The 24,394-nt window shown below is 42.0% G+C and overlaps 1 protein-coding gene and 1 long non-coding RNA gene across 3 annotated transcripts; one reads left to right on the top strand and one right to left on the bottom strand.

Moving 5' to 3' along the window:
- Positions 1-44: 44 nt before the first annotated feature.
- KLHL22 (kelch like family member 22) lies at positions 45-18,626 on the top strand. Of its 2 annotated transcripts, none has more exons than XM_075769447.1 (7): positions 45-283; positions 10,246-10,515; positions 11,419-11,584; positions 12,775-13,493; positions 14,612-14,804; positions 16,225-16,458; positions 17,476-18,626. In XM_075769447.1, exons 2-7 carry the CDS (start codon positions 10,289-10,291, stop codon positions 17,851-17,853), a joined length of 1,917 nt encoding a protein of 638 aa, XP_075625562.1. In that variant the 5' UTR covers positions 45-283; positions 10,246-10,288; the 3' UTR covers positions 17,854-18,626. The 2 variants fall into 2 exon arrangements, with proteins under 2 accessions (XP_075625562.1, XP_075625563.1); XM_075769448.1 differs by having other exon boundaries at positions 149-283; positions 10,263-10,515.
- On the bottom strand, positions 11,791-24,340 carry LOC142604226 (uncharacterized). The gene is made up of 3 exons (XR_012838116.1): positions 23,711-24,340; positions 16,891-16,950; positions 11,791-13,585 (listed from the first exon to the last, which is right to left on the bottom strand). It is a non-coding gene; the product is annotated as an uncharacterized LOC142604226 (long non-coding RNA).
- Between the last annotated feature and the right edge of the window lie 54 nt (positions 24,341-24,394).

The following is a 24,394-nucleotide window of genomic DNA, read 5'->3' as shown; positions in this document are numbered from 1 at the left end:
TCCCGCCGCAGGCACGACCTGCGGGCGGAGTCGGGCACCGAGGGCGTGCGGCCGCCCGCAGCCCCCGCTGCGGGTGACAGGCCCGGCGCACGACCGGGCCCACCCGCGTCTAGGGGCACCGCAGCGCAGACGGGGCCCGGGGGCCCAGGTGACGCTGGGGTCTCTCGCCCCCGCCGCCCGCCCCGGTTCCGGCCGCGGCCGCCCCTCCCTCGCCGGGCGGGCGCGTCACGCGCTGTCGCCGTGGTTTCCGGGTCGCACATGAAGGCGGAAGCCGCCGCTCTCGGTAGGTGGCTGGGGCGGCGGCGGAGGGGGGAGAGGGAGCGCAGGCCCCCGACTGGGCCATCCGGTGCTCCCGGGGAGGCGGCGCCCCCCAGCCGGCCCCGGCCTTACCGGTTCCCCAGGGGGGCCGAGCGAGTCCCGGGGCCGCATGCGGGAGCCTGTCCCGGCTCGGCTCCCCGGGAGGAGGCCCGAGCGGGCGAGGTGGTGTCCCGCTCCCCCTGCTCGCCGCAGGGATGCCCGGGGCGGGGGCACGGGCGAGGGGCTGCCAGGTGCGACGGCCAGAGCAGACCTGGTGGGCAGGGCGGCAGGTACCGGAGCGGGGTCTGCCGGCCCCACTGCGCGGCCGCCCTAGTGCCAGCGAGGCCGAGGCACCCCCTTACCGAGGCCTTGCCGCCCACATGAAGCTACCGAGGCCGCTCCAGCCAGGCCACGGCCGAAGCCAAGGCCCTGCCGCCTGCATGAAGGCCCTGAGGATGCCGAGGCCAAGACCCGCGTCCCTGCGTAAAGCTGCCTGGGCTCCAAGCTGCCCGCATGGGAGGTGGGATGGGCAAGGGGGGGATGTTGGGTCTCCGGACCCGCAAAGGTGTTTTCAACTGGGGAAGAGAAAGTAACACCATAAATGTGCTTGAACTGGCTCTCACCTCTTCATAACAGGGTTAGCCTGGAGTCAGGCTGTCTCTTTTAATGATGTGCAACTCCAGGAAGCCTTCCCCTGCAGAGAAAACTGCTCGTTCTGTGTTCCTGATGGGGAAATGTATAAGTTATGGGCCAGGGGGGATGGACCCCGCAGATCCCTGCAGGAATTAATGTGGTGAATAATATGAATGCATTCATGTTCAATACAGAAATCAGAGCTGAAACATGCTGGAAGAGCCCTTCGCTCTCTTCCAGGTCACTTAATTGTTGTATTTGTCACAAAATTAATTACTTTCTAATTTTTTTTTCTCCTTGTATTTTAGACTATTAAAAATTCATGATGTGGTTTAAGCAGTTCAACAAAGCAGGTTCATGTCTTGCCAACCAGCTGAGTCTCTCAAGTTTCATAGAACATGTACCGTTGTCTAATTTATAAATTGTCAATTTTGGTGTAGTTATTACTTAGCTTGATACTGTAGAAACTGCATTAAAAAAAAAAAGTGTTGTTCTTATTATGGAGAAGACTTTAGGATTTCTTGGGATAATTAAAACAATTCTGTCAAAGGAACATAATCCTCACAGATTTACCATATCTATCTGGACATAGAACTGAACACTATCTCCTGATTCTGGAAAAAGCTGGAGCCTTAATGGTAGACCACATATTTTTAAGGTAAGCAGGTACCCCCTGCCTGAGTATAATTGGTTAACACTCTTTCCTTCAAAAACACAAGCAGCAGCTCCATCCAAACCAGAATGAAACTATTGAAAGACTCATGAAAAGCAAATTTTGTTTCAAGATTAGGAACAAGAGGAAAAAAAAAGTAGTAAGAGATAATCAAACTCTTAAGATGATGAAGTCATAAGAGAAAGCATTTCAGCACTGTATTGAATTTTTGTTTTCCTTATTACAGTTTCTTGATAGGATTTGGGGCATAGGCCACCTCCCAAAAATGCACCACACAAAACTTTACAATTCTATGAATTTGGGTAAGGCAAAATATTCACGTTCAAAAGCTCATACATTTTAGGTTATGCTACTGTTCATGGGGGAAAAAAAATCTTTTTGAAGATTTATATATTTAAATATAGATACATTTCATGGGAGTTTTGCCATACACATATTAAATGAGAGGTTTTATTTTCAATATGTCTTAGAAATAACTTGTAATAGGATTGAGAAAAAACACAGGTGTTTGCTTCTGAAAGGAACGAATGCTAACATTTGTGAGATGGCATAGTTTGCAAAAGCCATTTCCCAAACCATGCCTTTTGGTTTCCTCCCACGCTTCAAGTATACTACTAATGCTAGAAACTGAAAATGGCTCAGAAATACAGCCCAGAGTGATGTGCTTGCATATTTCCATTAGTAACGTAAAGAAAGGTGGCATGTGTAGACCTAGCAAAAGCATCTCAGCATTTGATGAGTGTTCAAAACTAATGTTGAGATATTATATACTACCAGATGTCTTCCTTTCTTGCTTTTTGTGGGGACCTCAGTCAAAGGGAGTTGTTTGGGTTGTTTCCTGTACTTGTAGAATGTTCCTCAAATGAAGTGGTATGTCAAGAAGTTTGGGGTAGTTTTTCTTTTGTTTTTTGCACAGTTGTGAAGGCATAGAGGGATAATTCTGAAAGAAGCACTGCTGAGCAAAGCTTCTGGTTTTCCTTCACCCCTCTTCTCTTCCCTTTTTCTTCAAAAAAGCATGAAACAAGCTTAAGTTTCGTCTACACGTGATGGTGTACGCAATTGTCTTCTATGTAGAAAACAGTCTTACAAGTGCCCATTACAAATTATGATATAGTTGGTGCATTATTCCAGTATTTTCACCAGTTAGAATGAACAATAGTTTTGCTTTTCAATTTACATTGTTGCATCACATCTTTTTTCTGAACTATTTTGGCAGGCACCCAGCTGAGTCCCCATTCTGCATGCTCCCTGACTAGTTGATCTATTTGTTTGTGTGCCCTCTGCCCTGTTAAAATTCTGATACGTAGCCAGATTCTGCCTATTTGCATTTGCAACCCCTGAGAGTCAGCATAACTAGCATTTTGCTCTAGCGTTGTATCTTGTCTTGTCAGGCTTTCAGCTGAAGCCTGGCTTAGATCCTAATTTGTTTTACTCCCTAGGGAGAGATGAAGGTGTGGGAAGCCTCAGGGCACAGATTTTAAACTTCCTTCAATGCACTAAGGTTTTTATGTGTCTAATCTATATGGATCACAATCAGCACGCCATACTGGTTGCTCTATATTAGAAAAAAAGCTATGAAGAAGATGGCCTGCTCAAAAGAAGACACAGAGCTACAAATGAGAAGCATCAGCAAGCTTTAAGAATGGACCAAGAGGAACCACAGAAATTTCAACAGAAAAAGTCATGCACCTGGCTCAGAGTAACTCCATATATCAGAGCAGGTTGGAGACAAGCCTGGCTAGAAGTCAGCTTTGCTAGAAGAGAGCCTGATGAGCAGCAAGTTGAACACGATTCCTCCGATAGGGCCCAGCTTCATACTGGGTTGTGTTAGCAAAAGCATGGCCAGTAGGTAAGGGGAAATTATTATTTCCCACTATATTCAACACTTAAAAGCCCACAAAGCCCAGATACCATGCCCAGCTTTGGGCTCCATGCTGAAAGAAAAACCTGTGAGTTCAGTGGAGGACCACCATACAGGGCAGGAACACGTACAAGGAGATACAAGCGCATGCAAGGCAAGAAGGCCGGGTTTGTTCAATACAGAAAAGAAAAGGCTACGGGGAGAGCCAGTTGCCCTTTTTTAAGCTATCTAATGTGTACAGAAAAACGTGGAGCCAAACTCTTCTTTGTGGTGCACAGTGCCAAGGATGAAAGGCAAGTGTCACAAATTGCAGGAAAAGAAATTCAGACAGGATAAAGAAGAAAATAAATTTGATAGTTAAGCACTCAGTTTTCTGATTATTGACAAAGATGGAGATTCTGCACTTTACTAGACAAAGCTCTTAGCATCCTGACCTGATTTTGAAGTTTTCCCTGATTCAAGCAGGAGATTGGACTAGAGACCTCCCAAGCTTATTTCCAGCCTAAATTATTCCACAATTCTAAGAAAGCATGGGACCCCCACCAAGCTGGAACCACCTGTCCATATGGCAGTAAGCTAAACAGATTTGGATACCTGACACTGGCAAGCTCTAGTTTATTTTGGGCACAGCTGATGCACAAGAAAATATCTGCATAAAACACCTCTTTACAAAGAAGTAACTGACAGCTGCGAGCTCTTCAATACAAAAATGTCTGAGTTTCCATAGAAACTAACTTGGATAATCCTTCCTGTATCCAGCCATTTCTCTGCAGTAAAGAATCAAGGCTGTCAGCACAATCATACAGAAAAACCCCAAACCCACCCCCACACACTAGTAAGCATCACTGTATGACACGGACGCTAGTTGTAGAAGGGGTGAATACTTGTCTAGGTGTGTATCATACCGTGCAATACCAGTAACAGACTTCAGCACTGTAAATTATCACTATGTTTACAGCACAGGATGAGCACACAGCATATCTCACCAGAGAATAAAGGCTGAGTGTAGCTATAATGGCAGCAGGATGCATCCAGGACACATGCCCTGAGCCAGCTCCCAGGTACAACACAGATATATTCTTAGGGAAGCAGGACTCTGTTCTCAGTATCAGGAAGTATATGCTGTAAGCCGTATGAATTCCCACTCCCCACAATGTTCTTTACTGGAGCAGCACAAAAACACCTTGGTGTAAGAATTGTCAGTCCTTAAAAATTCAGGTAGGACAGACATTGCGTTCTTTTCTACCACATCTATTTTACCATGCCTTTAACTTTTCCTTTCCCCATTCTAGTTCAGCTACTCCATTCCTATACCCTGTGTTCTTCAAAGGATAAGGATTTTCAGTGAGCACAAGAGCAAGCCAGCACACCAATCTCTCACCAGTTTGCCATTTGAATGATCAAGCCACAATCCAATTCCACAATTTCTCCTGCCTCAGTGCCAACCTCCTCAGTCTTAAACCACATACCTTTGCTGTGAAAGCAAGTATGCTGTCACTGATCAGAGAAGGGATTTGGCTAAAGATCCAAACCACAGTTCTTTTCATGTACAGATAAGCAGTTATTTCGGTTCAATAATCAGAAGCCTCACTAAGACTTGTACTTTTTCATACAAGTAATCTGCAGAAGTATGTGGTCGTGGATTTCGAATACAAGACAATCACACAGAGCTATCAGCAAGCCACTGAGACGCTGTAGCTTCCACTGTGTCCATAGCTTATTACATAAGACCACTAGTGATACAGTGAACTTTGAATATAGTACAGTAAATAGAAGGAGATACTAGATTTTCTTCATGTTCCCTCCATGTCTACCATTGCAAGGCATGGCTGCTTTCTCCTGATTCCTAAATGGAATCCAGGCACAGAATATAGAAAATTTCTGTCTATTGAAAAAGAGCAGTCATGTCTTTCTGGGTACCTCTGAGGGTTTTGCCATTTATGGGGGATTTTTTGTTTGGTTTGGTTTTTTAACTCTTTGATTTGAAGTGATCAAACAGTGCATGTCTTCCTACGTTAGCATTGCCTATAGAAGTGCACGTACAATACTGACCTCATCTGCCTCCTTCCTCTTTATGTACTGGGCACTCAATTGTAATAACCTGAAATTAATCACTATATTAACCGATGTCCTCTAAAAGACAAATGCAAACCATCATAACTGCAGTTTCAAATACCTTGTGCAGCCAGCTAAGAAAATCTCTAGTTGATTTTCTCTGCAGTTCCAAAGCAGTTGGAACAAGTGCTTGCCTACCCTTGTTTCTGGAGACAGAATCCCACACCACGAGACAATACTTTTTATCTTTGCTACTGTTAAAGCAGCACAGTGAAAGGAAAGAGCTCATCTCTTCTACCTTAGGGTCAGTCCTGCAATACTCAGCCACTGAATTCCACTGTTAACAGCTGACCAGCACTGAGAAAATTGCACAAGAGGAGGAAAGGGGAGGAAAAAAAAAAAAAAAAGTGTATTACTCAGATTTCTAGGAACTTGGCTCAGTCACAGAGGTAGTTTCTCAATAACAAAAGAGGCCTCCAGAACAACCTACAAGCAAGAAAGCAAGAAGCTGACAGTAGAGAGGCTCAGGATAGAGGGGACTTGGCCATATGGTCCAATGGACTCTGCATTTACATTACTAGCAAGGGCCTGCCTACAGCTCCTTCACTTACAAAGACAGATAGGCCAGCCTATGAAAATGGTGTCCCAAGCCCTAAAAGCCAGCAAAGTTCCTGAGTGGTCAGGAAGGAAAAACAGTAAATAGAAGGTTTTCTGCAGCATGCAAAAGCCTGAACAAACCTGTTCTGTCTCTCCATTCAGAACCATACTGCTTGTACTACATTTAGCTTTTTTTTATATAAGCAAAATACAAGTTTGAGGAGATGGGGTTAAATTATTTTCTGCTCAAAACACACAGAAGTTACTCAATAAATTTCCTTGCCATTTTTAACACTAAAAATCATAACAATTCCTAGATACCTCAGCAGTCACCCCCTACACCAAGTGGTACACCACACAAAATAGCACACTTCCACTGTTTGGGCTACCAGATTTTTAGGCAGTAACCAAGGCACAAAGCACATACATAGATCACAGTTAGACCACACAGTCTGAGAAGCAAGGTGCTAACACCAATATCACTCCCCAACAAAGTTGTAGTCAGCATTTAGAACAATACTCAGAGAAATACACAAAACTATCAGCTCACCAAGCACACCACATTTAATTCAGAAAACTCAAGTGCCAAAACTAGCCCACTTTTCTTTCAAAGAAGGCCACAACACAATCCTACAAACCTTGCTTCAACAACCACTCTTTATAACTTCTTACCCACCCAACCCCAGCTGCTCCTTGTACAGCTATTGCAAAGCTGAGCACACTCAGTAAGCAGCTAAATGAATCTTGCTGGCCATCCCCCACAAGCACTTTAATGGTCCTCTACCCTTTTTTGTCTTAAAGATCTTTTCTGCCAGCTTCTAAGACTACCTAGGTAGGAGTTAAGAGGCTTTCGGCTCAAAGAAGGGGACTTAACCACCTATGTCAGTCAGACATCATAGACTAATACCATAAATGCTCACCTTTAATGTTGTAAGTTGGCAACAATTTGTGAAAATCATTGCAGCAAGAATTTTTCTAGAGTAGTCTGTTACCACTGGTTAAAACTATGACAGTAGGCACGCATACTTATAAATAAGTCTTGAAGCCCAGTTTAGGAGAGTAGGGAGGTACACGTGGCAGGGTATAGGTTCTCTGAGTAGCCACAGTGTAATTAAGAAACTTCATGTATCCATGTACAAAAAGAGCTTATGAGTGCTGGCAAGTTTTAGACCAAATACATAGCACCTGCTCAGTAGTATTCTACACTTTTTCCATAGCAGCATTGGTATTCAACCTGCACACCCAAAATCGGCTAGCAGCAAATAACTGCAGATGGCAAAATACTCACAGGTAGCTATAGAGTGCTGAATTTCCATATCATAGTAGCTCTGTGCTCCAGACGCACATGGCAGCTCCTGTGTTGATGTACATGCATGAGTGATCACCCTGGGGACAGTCCAGCCCACGAGTGACAGCCAAGATACAATCCAGGGGCAGAACTTGAGAACAAGAAGTAGGGACTGCCAAAATTCAGAAAATAGAGCATAGCAAAATACCCATAGGCTCAGCTGTTGACTAGTCAAAAATCAGCTGTGGAGGACAGTTCCACTGCACTCCCAGCATCTATGACCGCACTGGGCTCAGGCTTACCACAGGTCTGCTAGAAGGGCTGGTTTGTTTAGCTATTGCTAACAGTTGTGGGGTAATTCAAGTCTGTATCTAGTAGAATCAGCAGTGAGATAAACTCCCTGCAGATCTCCAAGACAGCCCGATTTATCGCTGAAAGCTCTGCAAATCCTAATGTTCATACAGGCTTCAGAATCCCTGAATTATTTCTAATTTTTTTTTTAAATTTGCTCTTTCATAATACTGTTTGATCTTCCCAGTTCCAGTTGTCATATTTGTAAGATAGGATCCCTTCTGGGGCTTTACTTGCTGAAAGTTTCACCCCCTTTCTGTTCCTTTTTAAGATTATTTGGATACAGAATGTATTCTGAATAGTTACTGTCTGTAGTTATATTAATTAAATGTAGATTTAAATAAAGGCTTGCCATGATTTTCCCACTCTACCCTGCACATATCTCTCTCTCTCGGGAAGCCACTTCTCCTACAATACATTTCTTTGCTAACACTTATTACGTGGGTTCAGTGGCCTGTGTAGTTTATCTTACTTCTTTCTCCCTAGCCTCTCTTCCACCAATGGCTACACTACATGACACGCTGTGAGACTGTACCAAAGGTCATGCTGTTTCCTCTGCCCTACAAAAGTATTTGAATTCAGTAAAAGAGTTCATTTGTTATATTTACTTCTGCTTTTTGATGCAATTATTTTACTCTCATAGAGACTTCTTTTGATACAGCTCTGTAAATAGCTGAAAAGATGCAGCCTTTTCTTGAGCATTAACCACATTAACTCTGGAGTGTTAACCACATTAAACCACATTAGCAATTAATGTGGTTTATCTGAATCTGTTCCTCATTTGGACCATATCTCACCCTACTTTGTTTTTACTGCATTTACTCCCTTCTAGTGAAATGGGAAATTTCTGATCAACATCTAGTAACACTCCTTTACTTGCCTTTCTTACTATATTATCTCTCTTGCGTCAATCCATCACTTTTAGTATTCCCCAGGAGCAAATCAAATGATACAGTAATGTTTTGTCTGCTTCAAAAGCAGTCATCTTATTTCTAGGAAAAGCATCTACTTATCATGAAAAATAATCCATTACTCATCTCTTCAGCTGATGATGGATAGTTTCCCCCATATAATCGACCCAAATATGCTTTCTAGAAGGCTGTCTCATCGGAGCTTCTCTTCTGAGCTGGTTGTCTTGGTTTTGATGGCAAAGAGCAGACAACTATTAATATGCTTTTTTCAGTTTTGTTTTTTTCCATCCCATTTACCATGCAGTACCACCTAGCTTCCTTTTGTTTTGGACAGTGTAGGGTAACTTCCCTCAGACAGAACAATAAACATTTTCAGATTTCTTGGTGTCATCCAGATGGCTCCTTCCTCACTGACCATACACAGAATACCTTGCAGTACTTTGAGAGATTTCCAATGCTGCATTCACTGTCTATAGCTGGCACAATTAAACAATGGGTCCATTTCTTCATTGTTTGTTTGGATTTGCTGGGTTTGTTCTGCTTTTGCTTCTCTGACTGCTGATAACCCCTTGTGACTATCCCTTGTGCCACTAAGCTATCTCCCAGGCCGCTGGAGAAGTTATTAGAACTGTGCCTTAAGCAGCCATATCAGCTAAGTTACTTCCTTTTGCTAATGTGGGTTTTTTTAATGCGCTCTGACAACTGGATAGCGTCTGTGAGCTCTAACTTCTGACATTCTTCAAAGACAATGGAAAGGGTAAATTACAGGATCGTAGAAGACTCATGAGATTTTGAGAGATTAACCATAGATGTGAAACACAATCACTTCCAGCTAGCTTTTTACAGGTGTTTCCCCATGTTCCATAGGGGACCTTCCAAGAAAAAGGTACAGGATAGCCCTCTCCAGTGCCTACACTGGAGGAGGAAATACCCTCTCTCTGCAGGGAATCATGGTGAAGTGGAAAGCAGTTGTGCTTGCTAGCTTGAAGTTGTCACAATAAAGAAACTCACTTTGAAGCCTACAGTTTCATATAGTATTTTACAGAATCACAGTTGGAAATGTGCTCAGTTAAGGAAAATGAAAAAGCAAAGACAGGGAGAGGGGAGAGCTTTCAGATTCTGGGGTAAAATATCAAGGGAAAGAGCAAAGGCACAGTTTATATTGCAACAAAGTTATCTGAGGATATTAGGCAACTTGGAATTTGGCAAATATTATGTCAGTTTTGTTCTTTGTTATAAATTATGCAGAAATGCAAAGGAAACAAGGGGTTCTAGTAATGGGTTGGGAAGTGAAACTTGCTAAGAAAAACAAATATCCCCACATGCTACCTACTCTGACTCTTGGACTGAAAACCCAAGAGTCAGAATACTTGTTTGAAAAACCATGTTCTGCCAGTTTGGTGTGCTGATATACACCTACCTATTTCCAGCATCATCATTCAGAATAATTTCTTCAGGGTAGAACTGTCTCTCCATTGACTGAAGAGTTGGTTTGAGTTATTTACTGTGACAGGTGGAGGTCAGAGGACCATTCATAAAGCAAAAGGCACAAACCTTTGCTGATTCTGTTGTCTCACAGATTTCATTCTGCTACAGCTGGTGGCTGAGCATTTCTGCCTGGGATGGCGGAGGATCAGGAGCTGACTCAGCCACACAAAGCTCAACTTGAGCCCTCCCTTCAGCAGCGTACCAGCAACACATACCGCAGTGCAGAGCACTCTCAGGCCTTGCTCAGTGGCTTGGTATCTCTCCGAGACAGCAGCATCCTCTTCGATGTAGTTCTGGTAGTGGAAGAGAAACCTATCGAGGCTCATCGCATACTTCTAGCTGCATCCTGTGACTATTTCAGGTACGCTTCAGTATGGCAGTAACATGCACGTGTCTGAATGTTACTCAAGCCTGCAATGTCCAAATCTTCTGTCTTGGCACACTGCTTCTGGATGTAATATTAGACCCATAAGATGGAGCTGAATGTGTTTCAAAATACAAAGTATGGCTTCATTCATCTCTCTGTTATTTCTCTACAGTGTGCAGTGTTCCTGCACACTGAGCTTACCTCCACTAAATTCTCTGCCTGTGGTACTTGGAGGTATATAAAGGGGAGAGACTATCTTAACAGGTGTCTTCTGCATAAATGCACTCTGGGTGTTTTTTAACATATCTGTAGCATTGTAAGACTTTGCCCATTGTGGTGATCATTTCATAATACACAAAAAGTCACCGGGAATGGGTCATTCCTCTGTTAAATGCATGTAGTGTGACTCGCTGTCCATTAAATCAGGCACTCCCCTGGTCAATTTGACTAGCAGTTTCTTGAACTGACTTTGTTTTCATCGAGCAAACAAACAATTCCCAAGGCAATCCAGACAAACTTCTAATTGGAGGAAGAACTGCTGTAGCTTAGAAAAAATTCCTACAGTCTCAAGTTCCTCTGTTTTTCCTCTTCTCCCACACCCAGAGTATCTGCCTCTGCCCATTGACTATCTATATATACTGGGTCTATATTTAAGTCCTTCAGCTGTGAATTGTACCTTTCAGATGGCCCCTACAGTTTTCCTGCAGAATGAAGAGGTCCTAAAGGCCTGTACTCTTTGTGTCATTGGCTTAGAGACGAGGCAATCCCATAAAAGTGTCTGGCTAGGTTTTTATCTTTCTGAATATCTTTTATGTTCCTAGGATAACATAAGATAAGCAGACTAAAAATAGCTTCAATGCAAATCTGCCGTAGCATGTGACATTCTCTTTTTTACAGAGGAATGTTTGCAGGAGGACTGAGAGAAATGGAACAAGAAGAAGTTCATATTCATGGCATCTCCTACAATGCAATGTGTAAAATCTTGAACTTCATTTACACTTCTGAGCTGGAACTCAGTGTGAACAGTGTACAGGAAACGTTAGCTGCAGCCTGTCAGCTTCAGGTGAGGTACTGGGAGATGTGACAAAAAAAGAAGCAAGAAACAAAAGCAACAATGAAAAAAAGAGAAAACATGGATACCTGGCTAGATGGAGGGTTAGGGGGTGAATAAGAGCATGGGTCTGATGAGAAGAATTTCTTTGGCATGCTCTATCCACTGGAACTAACTATGGAAGGATAGGAACAATGAATGAGTATTTGCACATGTCATTTGTGCCAATGGTTTTATTACTTATAAACATCTACCATTTCATCTGGGGGACTATTTTATATAGCACTCACTTCCACTGATCTGTTTATGAAAGCTTCCCTAGAATAGAATACCTCTGGCCTATGGTAAAGGACAGGGATTGCTGCTCAGAAATTGCTGTGCTGCTCAAGATCTTCCCCAGACTGAGTCCACAGGCGCATAACCTCCCCTGACCCCGTCACTACAGGAAATCCTACCACTATGGTTTCTGCACTAAGTGCAGAGTTCATGTGCCTTTAAGACAAGTTTTTTTTCTCTAATTTCCCCTGCAGCTAACTGCTGCACAAGGCTTTGGTACTAAATCTTAAACTTTCTGAGTGCTTGCTTTGTTGGTTTCTACACACTTAACACCACTTGGTTAGCAGAGGGGCTTTTGCACAGCAGTTAGTTTTTTATTTGCCAGTAATCCCTCCTGCCAGATACAACTTCAAATTGTATTCAAAAGACAACACTAAATAGTAATTTCCTTTCAAATTACTTCCTGTGCATTTGAGTGATGCAGACATATTTGTCACAGATACAGTCTTTGATACAGTATGTCTGTTCTCTGAAAGAACAATTACAGAGTGGCATGTCCTCCATGCCTTCCATTTTCATGCCTGCCTCCCAGGCAGGCTGCAGCTTGGTGCCATGCTAACAAACCAGGCGGCCTGACTGTCCAGTGTCCCCATGGTGTCTTAGAAGACACACTGCTGCTGCACCCTGAAGCCAAACTCATGGGCTTGCAGTATAGTGTGGCTAGAAGATCTGTATTATATTCATCTACATACCCATGTTGAGTTCTTTTTCTCTGGAGAAAGGGGAGTTGGGCGCAAGTGAACGTGGTGATCGGACTGAGGAGAGCAGTTGTGGACAACTTACAGTCATCCCAGGATTCTGTCACTGGCTCTTGAGTGTGAGGCAAGTGGTGTCTGAAATGAAAAATCTTCCATCTCTCCTTGCAGATTCCAGAAGTCATTAAGTTCTGTTGTGATTTTCTCATGTCCTGGGTAGATGAAGAGAACATCCTTGATGTATACAGACTAGCTGACCATTATGACTTGAGACATTTGAGTGATCAGCTGGACTCCTACATCTTGAAGAACTTTGCAGCTTTCTCAAGGACACAAGTGTACCGACAGCTACCCTTGCAGAAGGTTTACTCCCTTCTCAGCAGCAACCGTTTAGAAGTTAACTATGAGTTTGAAGTTTATGATGGGGCACTTTTTTATCATTATTCTCCAGAGCAACTGGAGACAGAGCAGGTCTCCCTGATGGAGCCCCTTAAGCTACTTGAGACAGTTCGTTTTCCTCTGATGGAACCCCAAATCCTGCAAAGGCTTCATGACAAATTAAGTCCATGTCCTTTAAAAGATACAGTCGCAGATGCATTAATGTACCACAAGAATGAATGTCTTCAGCCAATGCTTCAGAGCTCCCAGACACAGCTGAGATCAGAGTTCCAGTGTGTAGTGGGATTTGGAGGGATGCATTCTACTCCATCCATTGTCCTCAGTGATCAAGCCAAGTATCTGAACCCGTTGTTGGGAGAGTGGAGGCACTTTACAGCTGCACTAGCCCCCAGAATGTCCAACCAAGGGATTGCTGTTCTTAATAATTTTGTATATTTAATTGGCGGAGACAACAATGTAAGTGGTTTTCGAGCAGAGTCAAGGTGTTGGAGGTAAGATAAAAATAATCCTGCTATTATTTTTATTACCACCTTGTTGCCCATCTCTGAGTCAGTAAGCAGTCTGTACACTTGCAGGGGCCTCACTGAAAGAAAACACAAGAAATAAAGAAAGAAATGAGCCTCATAGTAACAGGAAGCCTCCAGCAGTGCTTATGGGACAAAGCTAAACCTGCTAGGGTAGAAACAGCTACTCATTCAAAAGTATTACATGTGCTACTTTCTGCCTTGTTGGAGGGGGGGAAGTATTAAAGTTGTGGGAAGCAATAATGAACTAGGATTCCCTAAATCCTAGACTGTCTAGATACCTTGAACTAGGATTTTGTAGAAGTCCTTTGTGTGTAGTTTTGGTCCCAATACAAAGGGATTTAACTACCAAAAAGGACTTTAAATAAAATGCTGTTACTGGTTGATTATTGAGAATTTGTAAGCACAATAGCAGCATTCTCGAGTCCTCTTAAGTGCTTCTGTGCCAGAGAAAAGAGCAGGAGGAAGATCAGCTTTAGATCTTAATGCCCACTACATTGCAAAGCCAGATATAAACCCTTTTGTCTTTATAATGGGGTCATTTTTACTAGTTTTAGCTGACTTGCCCTTATTTTATGCATGCATAGTTTCAGTTCACAACCAGTTTTCTCCGTAACTAAAATTTCCAGATCAGATAGATAGTTTGATCTGAAAATCAATCATGAAGTTCACTTTGAGCAGCAGGTATTTGGGGAAAAAAGTCAAAGAACCCACCACATATTTATGCCCTTCTTGGCCTCTTGAAGATCCAGATTCAGTCTTTGTGCTATTTTTAGACTGTTCTACCTTCTAGAATGGCTTTGTGCAAACAGAGATTTTGATATATAACCTGACAGCAGTGTATAAGATAATGGAAAACCTAGGCTTTTATAGCATGATTATATCAGCTAAAATACATCTTCTAAAAATAGCATAAAACAACTTTGCTAATAATAAAATGCTGACAAGGGCAAATTTCACTCCACTTACAGCTGAGCTCAATTTCAGCCAAAGACAGTACAGTAACCCACATCTGTGGCACTGTCTGGTATTCCAGCAATGATTCTGTGGCTGTATGAATAACTTTGATCCTATTCTTTTACAAGGTATGACCCACGACACAACAAATGGTTCCAGATCCAGTCCCTACAGCAGGAGCATGCTGACCTCAGTGTTTGTGTTGTGGACAACTATATATATGCTGTCGCAGGCCGAGATTACCATGAAGACCTGAGGGAAGTGGAGAGGTATGACCCTAAAAGCAACACTTGGGAATACGTGACACCTCTGAAGAAGGAGGTAAGGAGTGCGTTAACCATACACTCTACTACAGTTCCCCAATTCCTGATTTAATCTTTTTAGATGCTTTTCTCATGTGCAGCTTTAAATTTGCTGATATTCAGATGGGAAACAGTAGCCGCTGTATATGGGATAAATGAATATCAAGAAAGGAGAATAATAATGTATGTATATTACATTTTGAGGTTAAATGCTTATTTTTCCTGTTTTCTTCTTGTTTCCCCCTCCACCTTTATTGTTTTAATCCTTAAAACCGTTTAAAATTGAACACATAACCTCTGGGAACAGGAAGTTCCCATTCCTCCTAGGCACACAAACTATGAGACACAGTAGTACGAGCTTCTCACTTACAGTCCTGACAACATGCTTTACTTCTGATCAGAAGAGATAATGCCCTAGTAAGAAGGTACATCAGTTTCTATAGATTACTTTTTTCCTGACACAGAACTGAGATTGGGTAACAAGTTCTGGTGACAATAGCTTACGTGATGCAGAATCACATCTCAGTCAGCTAACGTAAGACCATTACTCATTTGAAATACGTGAATAGCTATCTTTTGTCATCAGTACCATTTATCCTTCTAGAACAGCAGTTGCCAAACTAGCAGTTGTGACCTCGTGACCCCAGGAACCAGGAAATGGTGTGATGACATGGGAACTGGAGTTATGAGTGGAAAAGTTTGTTCTAAGTTCTAATACTGCTAAAAAAGGCAAGAATTTCCATTTTCAGGTTAAGTGTTGCAAAGGAGGAAGATAAATGCAAACATCTGCTTGATGAATCTTGGTTAGGGAAGAAAACTAAAATCCTGAGTAATCTTTCAAGAAACTATGCTGATTTCTGCTACACCTTTTAAAAGCTTTGGGTCAAGTGACATTTGTGATTTCATAATGCCTCGCAATTGAGAATCTCAGGACACCTTAAAAAATACAAATATTACTGCCATTTGAAAAAGGGGATGCAGAGGCAGAAGAGGATAAAACAGCTTGCATGAGGTCACAATAATAAATGGTGTGTCAATGCTGAGAATATGAAAAGCCTTAAGATCCAATTGCATGCTACCAAGTAGGATATCTTGCATTACTGATAACACCGCTTGTATAAGAAAAATCTCCAACAGAAAGGCTTCCAGGTAGACTAGGGAGAAATGTAATAGTATGAATGATCTTCTAATCAAGGAACAATAAAGAATGAGAACCCACTGCAGTTCTGGAAGTTTTAGAAATTCTAGTGTATTTCATTCAGAAATTCACACATACATAATCACCTAGAAAGGAATTGTCTATAAAAAAATCCTTCCAGATGTTTGTATCTGCCTAACTCATGAAGAATGTCACTCCCTTAATGTCTTCCATACTTTGAAACTGGGAGAAATACATAAATCCAGACCGCAACCTCTTGCTTTCCCATGTGGTGATACAGGTATATGCACATGCTGGAGCAGCACTCGATGGGAAGATGTATATTACTTGTGGGAGGAGAGGAGAAGACTATTTGAAGGAGCTACAATGTTATGACCCAAAGACTGACCGCTGGGACGTTTTAGCAGATGGTCCGGTGAGACGTGCTTGGCACGGGATGGCTGCACTGCTAGGAAAGCTCTATGTAATTGGAGGAAGCAACAATGATTCTGGCTACAGAAGGGATGTTCACCAGGTGACAGCATGTCATACCTGTGTCTTTCTTGGAAGAGTCTATTTCTTGGATGCTTGCAGTCTGATGTAATGTCTTTCTTCTAAGTATGCAAATAAAACTCTGCCCAGCAACAACTACTGCACCGGCTCTCCACCACTCAATTGCCAAACTTACAATGATTTATTTACTGCTGTCTGTCTTGAACGGATTGTCTAACCCACAAAGCATTAAAGCACTAGCACTTGGAATTCTTATCAATTTTAAAAACATCTTTGATGGATAACATTCATTGGCATGCACATACCCAATAAGCAGCACATCAACTAACTTTACTTCACATTGTCTTCTCACATGCATTTTTTTCTAAGTCAAGGACTTTTGAATTGATTGCAGGACAGAGTTGTTAAGGATATGTTGGATGGCAATTGTGTAATGCAATTAAATGTACAGTACCTGATGATAAGTGATGGCTGGAGAGAATTCTCTTGAGTCTTATTCCAGCTTCTAGAACTGCTAGAGACATGAAAAGAAGACACAAAAAGTAACTGCTCTTATAAAGCCAATGAAGATGGCAAAATTAATCTAGCTGAAAAGTGTATCTGAATAATAAAAAGGTGCTTACAAATAAAAGCAGTTAGCCAAGCAGTTACCCAATGAAATCTAAAACTTTCCAACATATGGTGCAGAGTCAGCTTAGCAGATTTGTCATATTTGTATGTTCCAGCACATTTTTTCCTAATGCAAACAGATGCATTATGTCTGAGCTTGTATTTGCATGTGTCCCCATCTCTTTCACTTTTGAATGACATGCAGCTGTTACTCCAGCAGCAGGGTCAGAAGTTGTGATTCAAAGCTATATGGCAACTATGCACAGTTTTCTGCTAAGTACTGTACTTCTACTACGTAGTGATATGCTCTCTCCATTATCAACACCCTGTCAAAAGACTGATGATGTTGCATGGCTTCCTAGTTTGCCATATGGCCAGGCTCTGTCACTAAGATACGAGTTTGATTTTGGCTAATCTCTTTTTTTTACAGGTTGCCTGCTATAAGCCAAGCGCGGATCAGTGGACAAATGTATGTCCACTTCCTGCAGGACACGGAGAGCCAGGTATTGCGGTCTTAGACAACAGGATCTATGTCTTGGGAGGTAGATCCCACAACAGAGGAATCCGCATGGACTATGTCCACATTTATGATGCAGAAAGAGACTGTTGGGAGGAAGGACCCCAGCTGGAAGATGATATTTCTGGGATGGCTGCCTGCGTCCTCACTTTGCCCAGGGCTATTTTAATGGAAACAGAGACATGGTTCTCAGAATGGCATGCAGACCGCGTGAAGTATCACCTTGACTTTCCATCAGAAGTTATGAGCGTATCAGACTGGGAGGAATTTGACAATTCAAGTGAAGATTAGAAAACTTAAATATTTATTTTTTTGCCAGTGGATGAGGATATTAAGGCTTGAAGAAAATAATTAGAGATTTTATATGTCTTTCTTATATACATAAATCAGTATTTAAAGGTTTGAAAAGTAAGCGTTCTGCACAAAATGCCATTCACAGTCAATATCTGCCCATCTGCAAGTGTTCTGCACAAAATGCCACTTACAGTCAGTACCTGCCCACCTGCCAGAAAGCAGCATTTTTAAAGTAACTACAGAACTGCCATTTTCCCCAGTTTAAGTATAGAGGTTCTTGTGCTTTGAAGACTTTTCTCAACCTTCAGCAAGGACAGAAAAAAAGGCACAGAAGGCTCAGCTTGTCTAGCTTCTTTCCTTCCAGCTTTTAGCTTGAAACCGCTTTTTTAGATTTTTTTTTCCTTTTCTTTTTGGTAATAAAACTTCCTAGCCAGCTTAACACAGGAAGGTAACACCTAGAGTCTCCCTCCTGTGCCAGGTGTCAAACAGCTTGATTGGTTTTTCAGCAAGATTGAACATACAGGAACAGTAGCAAGAAAGTCTGAACCTTCATCTCATCTGGGCATGCAGCCATCTTTGTAACTGGGTTAGAGTCTGTGAACTGACACCCACTCCTGAACTTCTATACTGCAAGTTCTGTCAACACAGTGGAAAGAAGATTTCTAGAAAAAACTCTGTACAGAGTATGGCAATCTCATCGTTCAACTGTCAGACACATTTGTTCACGAGCATAAATTAATAAATACTTGTCAGAACTTTTTTCTTTTTAACTACTGCCTCAGTTTTATTAACTGTGATGTAGAGTCTGAAAGTTAGTGAGCTTAATTAGATTCTATAGTACTACATTAGTATCAGTGAAGTTACAGCAGCTTGGGAGATGGGCAATTTTTTCATTCTTTTATTATATGCTTTAGAAGAGGATAAAGAGAACAGAGATTGGTTTGCCATGGCATAAGAAAAAAAAGTAATAAGGAGATAACTAAAGGTATTGAAGATTACACTGGTCCAAGACCCTGCAGTAGCTGAATTAATGCCAGGAACATAATACAGCATTACTACAGCTCAGAAAGATAAGGCATAGTAAATCCTTGCTTCATGAGGCCTTAAAATAATTGGCTTCTGACTACCGTCTTGCTTATCATTAGTTTAGAAGCTAATTTAAAGTCTGAACCAGCGTGATACCTGCATAGCATGGGAACCTTCCTCTTGGAGGGGCGGGAAGTAATCAGTGCCACCAGAAAATCATGACCAACTACCAAAAGCTTTTCATTCTTGTAGCAATAATGGGGTTGCAGGAGAAGGGCAAAACCAGAGTGACAATCAAAATGATACACTACTAGTCAAGTATTGTCACATCATGACAAATACTCCACATTGACATCCTACGTTAGAGACATGGAAGAAGTTCCTGGATGTTACCATTACTTAGAGATATTTTGTTTATGGAAACAAAGGTAATTTCAAAATGGACCTAGATAACTCTACATTAGTAGACTGGGCTTCTGGAAAAGATTCAAGAGTATTTGCACACTTCTTTTAATAAGGTTAACAGGCTTTTATTGGTAAGAGGGGCATTTGTTGGATTTTTTTTTCTCCAGCTCTGTCAGTTTTCACCTCAATCTCTGACTCTTTGCAAATTGGCAAATAAAATAAAAGACCTGGTAGCTGGAGGAAACCCTGATTATGAGCTTTTTCAGAAAATCTTTTTTTGATAATGAACTCTGAACTGCATGTGGAGTCTGGAAATACAGACTTTGTTACACTGCGATATTGGAGAATGACGAATATTCCTATTTTGTCTACAGAGTTACATTTAACGTGTAGAAATTAAATGTAGCCCTCAGATGTAAGGACAGATGTCTCTGACCTGGACATCACTAGAACCATTCCTTCCTGAGTGGTGCAGTGGCAATTTGTTTTGTCTGCAAACAATGAGCGATTCAAGACTTGTGGTGGTCCAGGTCATATTCTGGACCCAGCTGTTCTAACAAAACTCAGACATCTAACTCAACTCTAATGCTTGCAGTGCATTTTCCATTTTAACTAGCACTTCTCGACAGACCGGTGGTACCCTGTGTTATACATGTGAAAATGTTATTTAGCCTCTTTCACGAAAAAAAAAGTAATCATTCTTTGTCTGGCTTCTTTTCCTGTGTATACCACTAGAGGGTATTACTTACTATTACAAATAACCAAGCTGATAGCTGAATTCTTAGATTACATAGGAGAAAATAAGACATTCATGAGTAAACTCATGTTTGGGGTTTTTTTCCAGCTTCTACGCTATCACTCCTTCTGTGTTTGAATACTGATTTTTAGATAGTCAGGTGATCCATTTTTCCATTTATCAATATATGCAGTTTTGTGAGTGCATTATTTATTAAGTGTTGCAGTTGGATGCTCTGCAAAGCAAAACAATATAAGGCTTCGAGTGCAGTTACAAGGAAATTACTTTTCCTTAAAGCAGATCATCTACCTTAGAGAGAAGTGCTGCATTATTTTTTCTATTTTATTTAGTTACTGGTATAATATCCCCAAGTTACATGAACTAAATCTGAGGGCAGATATTATGTATTTTGATTTGATAAAAACAAAACTTCTGTTGCTTTCACTCCCAAAATTTCTTTTGATCTGAGTGTAATGTTTAAAGTTATCCACTATCTTACTGGCATGTATTTTGTTTAGGCGAAACCCCAGAGTTTAGCTTAGCTCAAATTATCCTAATCATTGAGCAATAGCTTATTTTAGTCCAACATGTACCTTTTCAAACTAACACGCAGGCTAAACAATAATAAAATTGCTTTGCTTTAAAATCAGCAATTTTATCTAACTTGGCAGATACAAAGAGCTTTGTTGTTCTTGTTACAGTTTATATAGGTACAGTTACCTATATCAAGAAACTGCAGGAGAGATTACAGATTGATATGCAGAGCTATAGTTATTATTGATCAGTTTTCCTGCCAAGAATGATGCTTCAGAAACTTAGCCTTCAAGACCCTGCTTAAACTTTGTGGTATCTCAAGCAAAACATGTACTCATAGGGATTTTAGGCTGATTCCATTTTTTTTTTATTTATAAATTCTCTGATCTCCTAAATATGCCAGTCTCGTATTTTACAGTAAAAATCATTCATTTTTTACAGCGAGTCCTCAGGGACAGTATAGCACGAGACATTGTGGACAGAAGGACAATGAAGTAAGAAAGCTTTACGTTATTTCTGGCCCGGAAGAGAACAGCCCAACAACTTCCAGAACTGAGTGATCAAAATACCAACTCTTAAACTGCTGATACATTAGGAAGTCGAGAAGAATAGTAACTAGGTTTCTTGATGATCTCTTTTCCTATTTCCTGCCAGCACAGAGGTAAAGCTCTATAGGCATATTTGCTAGATTTGTAATTAGCAGACTTGTATCCTGAAGTATTTCAGGCTTCCACATTTGGAGAAGTGATTGTGATTGCTTCAGTTTTCGTTTCATAACTGCTTTCACTACTCTATTTCTTCTCCAGCTGTCTACCTCCAAACCCAACATATCCTTTCCCATTTCCTCAGGGTTTAAATTAGGGTCGTTAATTTTGCATTGGAAGCAGACCCGGCATTTGATTTGAAACAAGTAAGGATTCTCATTGTATACCCTTGACAGAAATTTACTTCTCCTTACTTAGAGACCAGCCACATGTACAATTTATTTGGCATTTGGCCCAACTGATGGGGTCAGAAGCTTCTGGCAAAAGGAAGAAGGAGCAGCTGGGCACAGGGAAAGAGGGACAGGACCTTCTCAGGGGAATATTCTGCCAAGTGAGTTTTTATTTCGTCAGCAGCTGATGCACTGTAAGAGCTCCCCACCTCCTCGGTTGCGCTACAAGTATTTGGCCATGCTATGAGGGTGGAAGCTGCCAACAGGTAAGACAAAGAGCATAAATTCATTTATATGTAATAAAAAGGTAAAGTGGTTCAATACATTTATCCATTCTTCCTAGACCAAATGCAGTTGTAGGGATGTAATACACCTGAGATGATTGTCTGTAGTCTAGGATGGTGAAGCCCAGTCTTCTAACATTCATGATCTTGAACAACTCACCTTTTTCTCATATGTAGGTAGAAAGTGGGATCTTTTACCTAGAAGATGTGGCCTAGTTCAACCACCATTATTGAAGCTGAGGGGGGAATTACTTGAAGGATGCACACAGCCTACATGAATAGTTCAGAACAGCTAATTGTGGCAGTTCCTTCCAATCTGAAAACCTCTCTGTGCCTACAAATCCTCTCTGGATGGGAAGATGGGTGTGCTGGTTCTCCAGCATCAGTCCAGCTCCATGCAGTACTGCACAAAAACGGCTTTATAATTAAATACTATTTATTCCTGACATGTTTGAACTCTTTTGAGATTTTAATATTATCCATATGAAATGGAGGCAAAAATCACTATGTATTTGACCTACTACATTTGATTTTTGTTATAACAAAAATTATAACTCAACAAAATGCAGCAATAGGAATTTTTATTTTCTTTTTATATACTATGTGTTACTAATTCTGCTGCTAACTTGTGGCTTTTGTAATTATTTTTTAAACATTATTTAGCATGTTATTGCAAGTACAAGTATTATCTTTTAATCGATATTTTGGCCATGGCCAAACAGAAAACAATCCAAACCTGTTCAAAAATAGGAGAAAACAGAATAACCTTCATAATCTAATGGAGCTTATCTACTTGTGTTTAAAACTGACTCTCATTGGCAGATACAAGCACTTAAACCAGTAAGAATGGATCAAAATTACAGCTACTAAGTAAGGTTCCTTAGCCATGGATGAAATATTTTTGCATAGATGTGAATTTTCAGATGGTATTACTCATCTCTGGGTTTTTTCATCTCACTGTTTTGCTAGTATTGCTGTACATAACTAAAGAGCTGTTGTTTTCCACCCAGGAGATGGCTGTATTTCAGTGGCTGCGAAAGTGATATCTGCACTATGTATTCAGGGCCTACTTTAAGATCCTTTTGTGTTAGTGAGGTTCCTGGATGATTTTATCTAAAACCTAAGAATGACACTGGATGAGTCTTCCATTTTAGATTATTCGAATAACACTGGATGAGTCTTCCATTTTAGATTATTTGAACTCTGCTAAATGTCTACAGAGACACAGCCCATATATTACAATCCTAACACCTTAATTCGCACTAGTTGCCAATATAGGAAGAACAAAGAGAAAAAAATATGACCATGTTGTGACTGAGCTTTTGGAAAACGCAGAGCATGAAAGAAAGATGGCAAAGCTGGAATAAGACTGCACAACAGTCCAGTTAGGCACTTCAAAACAGTAATCTTAAATCTATTTCTCCATTTTAAATGGGTTTTTTTGCTTTCAAGTGCCGCTTCATTTCACATTGCCACCCCCAAAGCAAGTAAAAGCAAAATCAAAAGCACAAATTAAACAAAATCACGAGGCTGAGCTAATATCACACTATTTGCAAAGGTTTCTAGCACGTCTGGGGAATTAGAGCAGTTATTTTGTCGCGCCTTTGCCTATTGTGGCTGGACATGCCGCTTGCCCCTGCCAGCCCTCCCAAACGTGAGTCAGACCGTGCAAAGCCCCACATTGCTTGTCTGAGGTCACCGCCTGCCAGCCTCCCTCTAAAATTCAAACGGCTCATGCTGCACCACATGCCGAGAGCTTGCCCAGCCCCTGCCGTGAGGCCTGCTGAGTCCTTTCCGGGGTTTCCTTCCTCTTCAGCAGCTGCAACACCATCTTCCCTCCCGCCTGCGCCCCCAGACAGGGCTTTGACCCCGTTATCTGGGAACAAGGCTATAAAGAGACAGGAAACTGTCTCTTAAAAGCACATAGGAAGTTACCTTGAGATCAGAGGAGATTATCACAGTGGTCCATTTGTTCATTAAAAAATAAAATAATCAACTAATAAAACCAACAAAACCTCAGGGAAGGTGCTCTCTGTCTCCAAATTGCCTGCGGTCAGTTCTGGCTACAGGGCATCCCACTGAGCTAGGAGGCGTGAAGAGGGGAGAGAGGCCCAAGGCGCCATGGCAAAGTGGGGGAAAGCCAGGGGCTGCGCCACACCAAGGAGGGAGGATGATCTGCGAGGGATGGGGAGAAGATGGAGGAGGTGCATTGGCAGTCATCTTCAGCCCAAGGACTGGGCAGAGTTTTTTGGGGGCAACCTGTGGTAAAGCATGCCTGCAGCACGTCAGGCAAGCTGTGCGCGGGGAAGATGGCCCTGCTCTCGGAGGGGCTGCAGAAGCCTCCACGCAGCCTAACTCAACACACTACCAGGGCCGTCCACGTTTGTTCACCCCCCAACTGGGGATGCCCCAGTGCGCCGGCTGCGCTGGGGATGGTTTGAACGACCCTAGCTCGGAGGGCCCTGCTTGCTTGCCTCCCTCCCTCCCCCCCGGACGCGAGGATGTGGCACCGAGACACGGAACCCCTCCACCCGCCGCCTCCCTCAGCGCGGCCGCCCAGTCCCCGAGACGAGCTCAGCCCCAGAGTCCCCGCAGCCGCCCCTCCCCCCACACCGTTCC

This window comes from Balearica regulorum, chromosome 17, assembly GCF_011004875.1.
Source record: "Balearica regulorum gibbericeps isolate bBalReg1 chromosome 17, bBalReg1.pri, whole genome shotgun sequence".
In the NCBI taxonomy this organism is placed as follows: Eukaryota; Metazoa; Chordata; class Aves; order Gruiformes; family Gruidae; genus Balearica; species Balearica regulorum.
Note: the sequence above shows the minus strand (reverse complement) of the source record. Positions and strands in the feature narration are given on the sequence as shown.

What these genes read in the sequence shown, in the direction of transcription:
- KLHL22 (XM_075769447.1), top strand. Translation starts at nt 10,289, where the DNA reads ATGGCGGAGGATCAGGAGCTGACTCAGCCACACAAAGCTCAACTTGAG. An exon ending in TGACACCTCTGAAGAAGGAG is followed by an intron (nt 14,805 to 16,224) that starts GTAAGGAGTGCG and finishes GTGGTGATACAG; the next exon opens with GTATATGCACATGCTGGAGC. An exon ending in ACAGAAGGGATGTTCACCAG is followed by an intron (nt 16,459 to 17,475) that starts GTGACAGCATGT and finishes TTTTTTTTACAG; the next exon opens with GTTGCCTGCTATAAGCCAAG.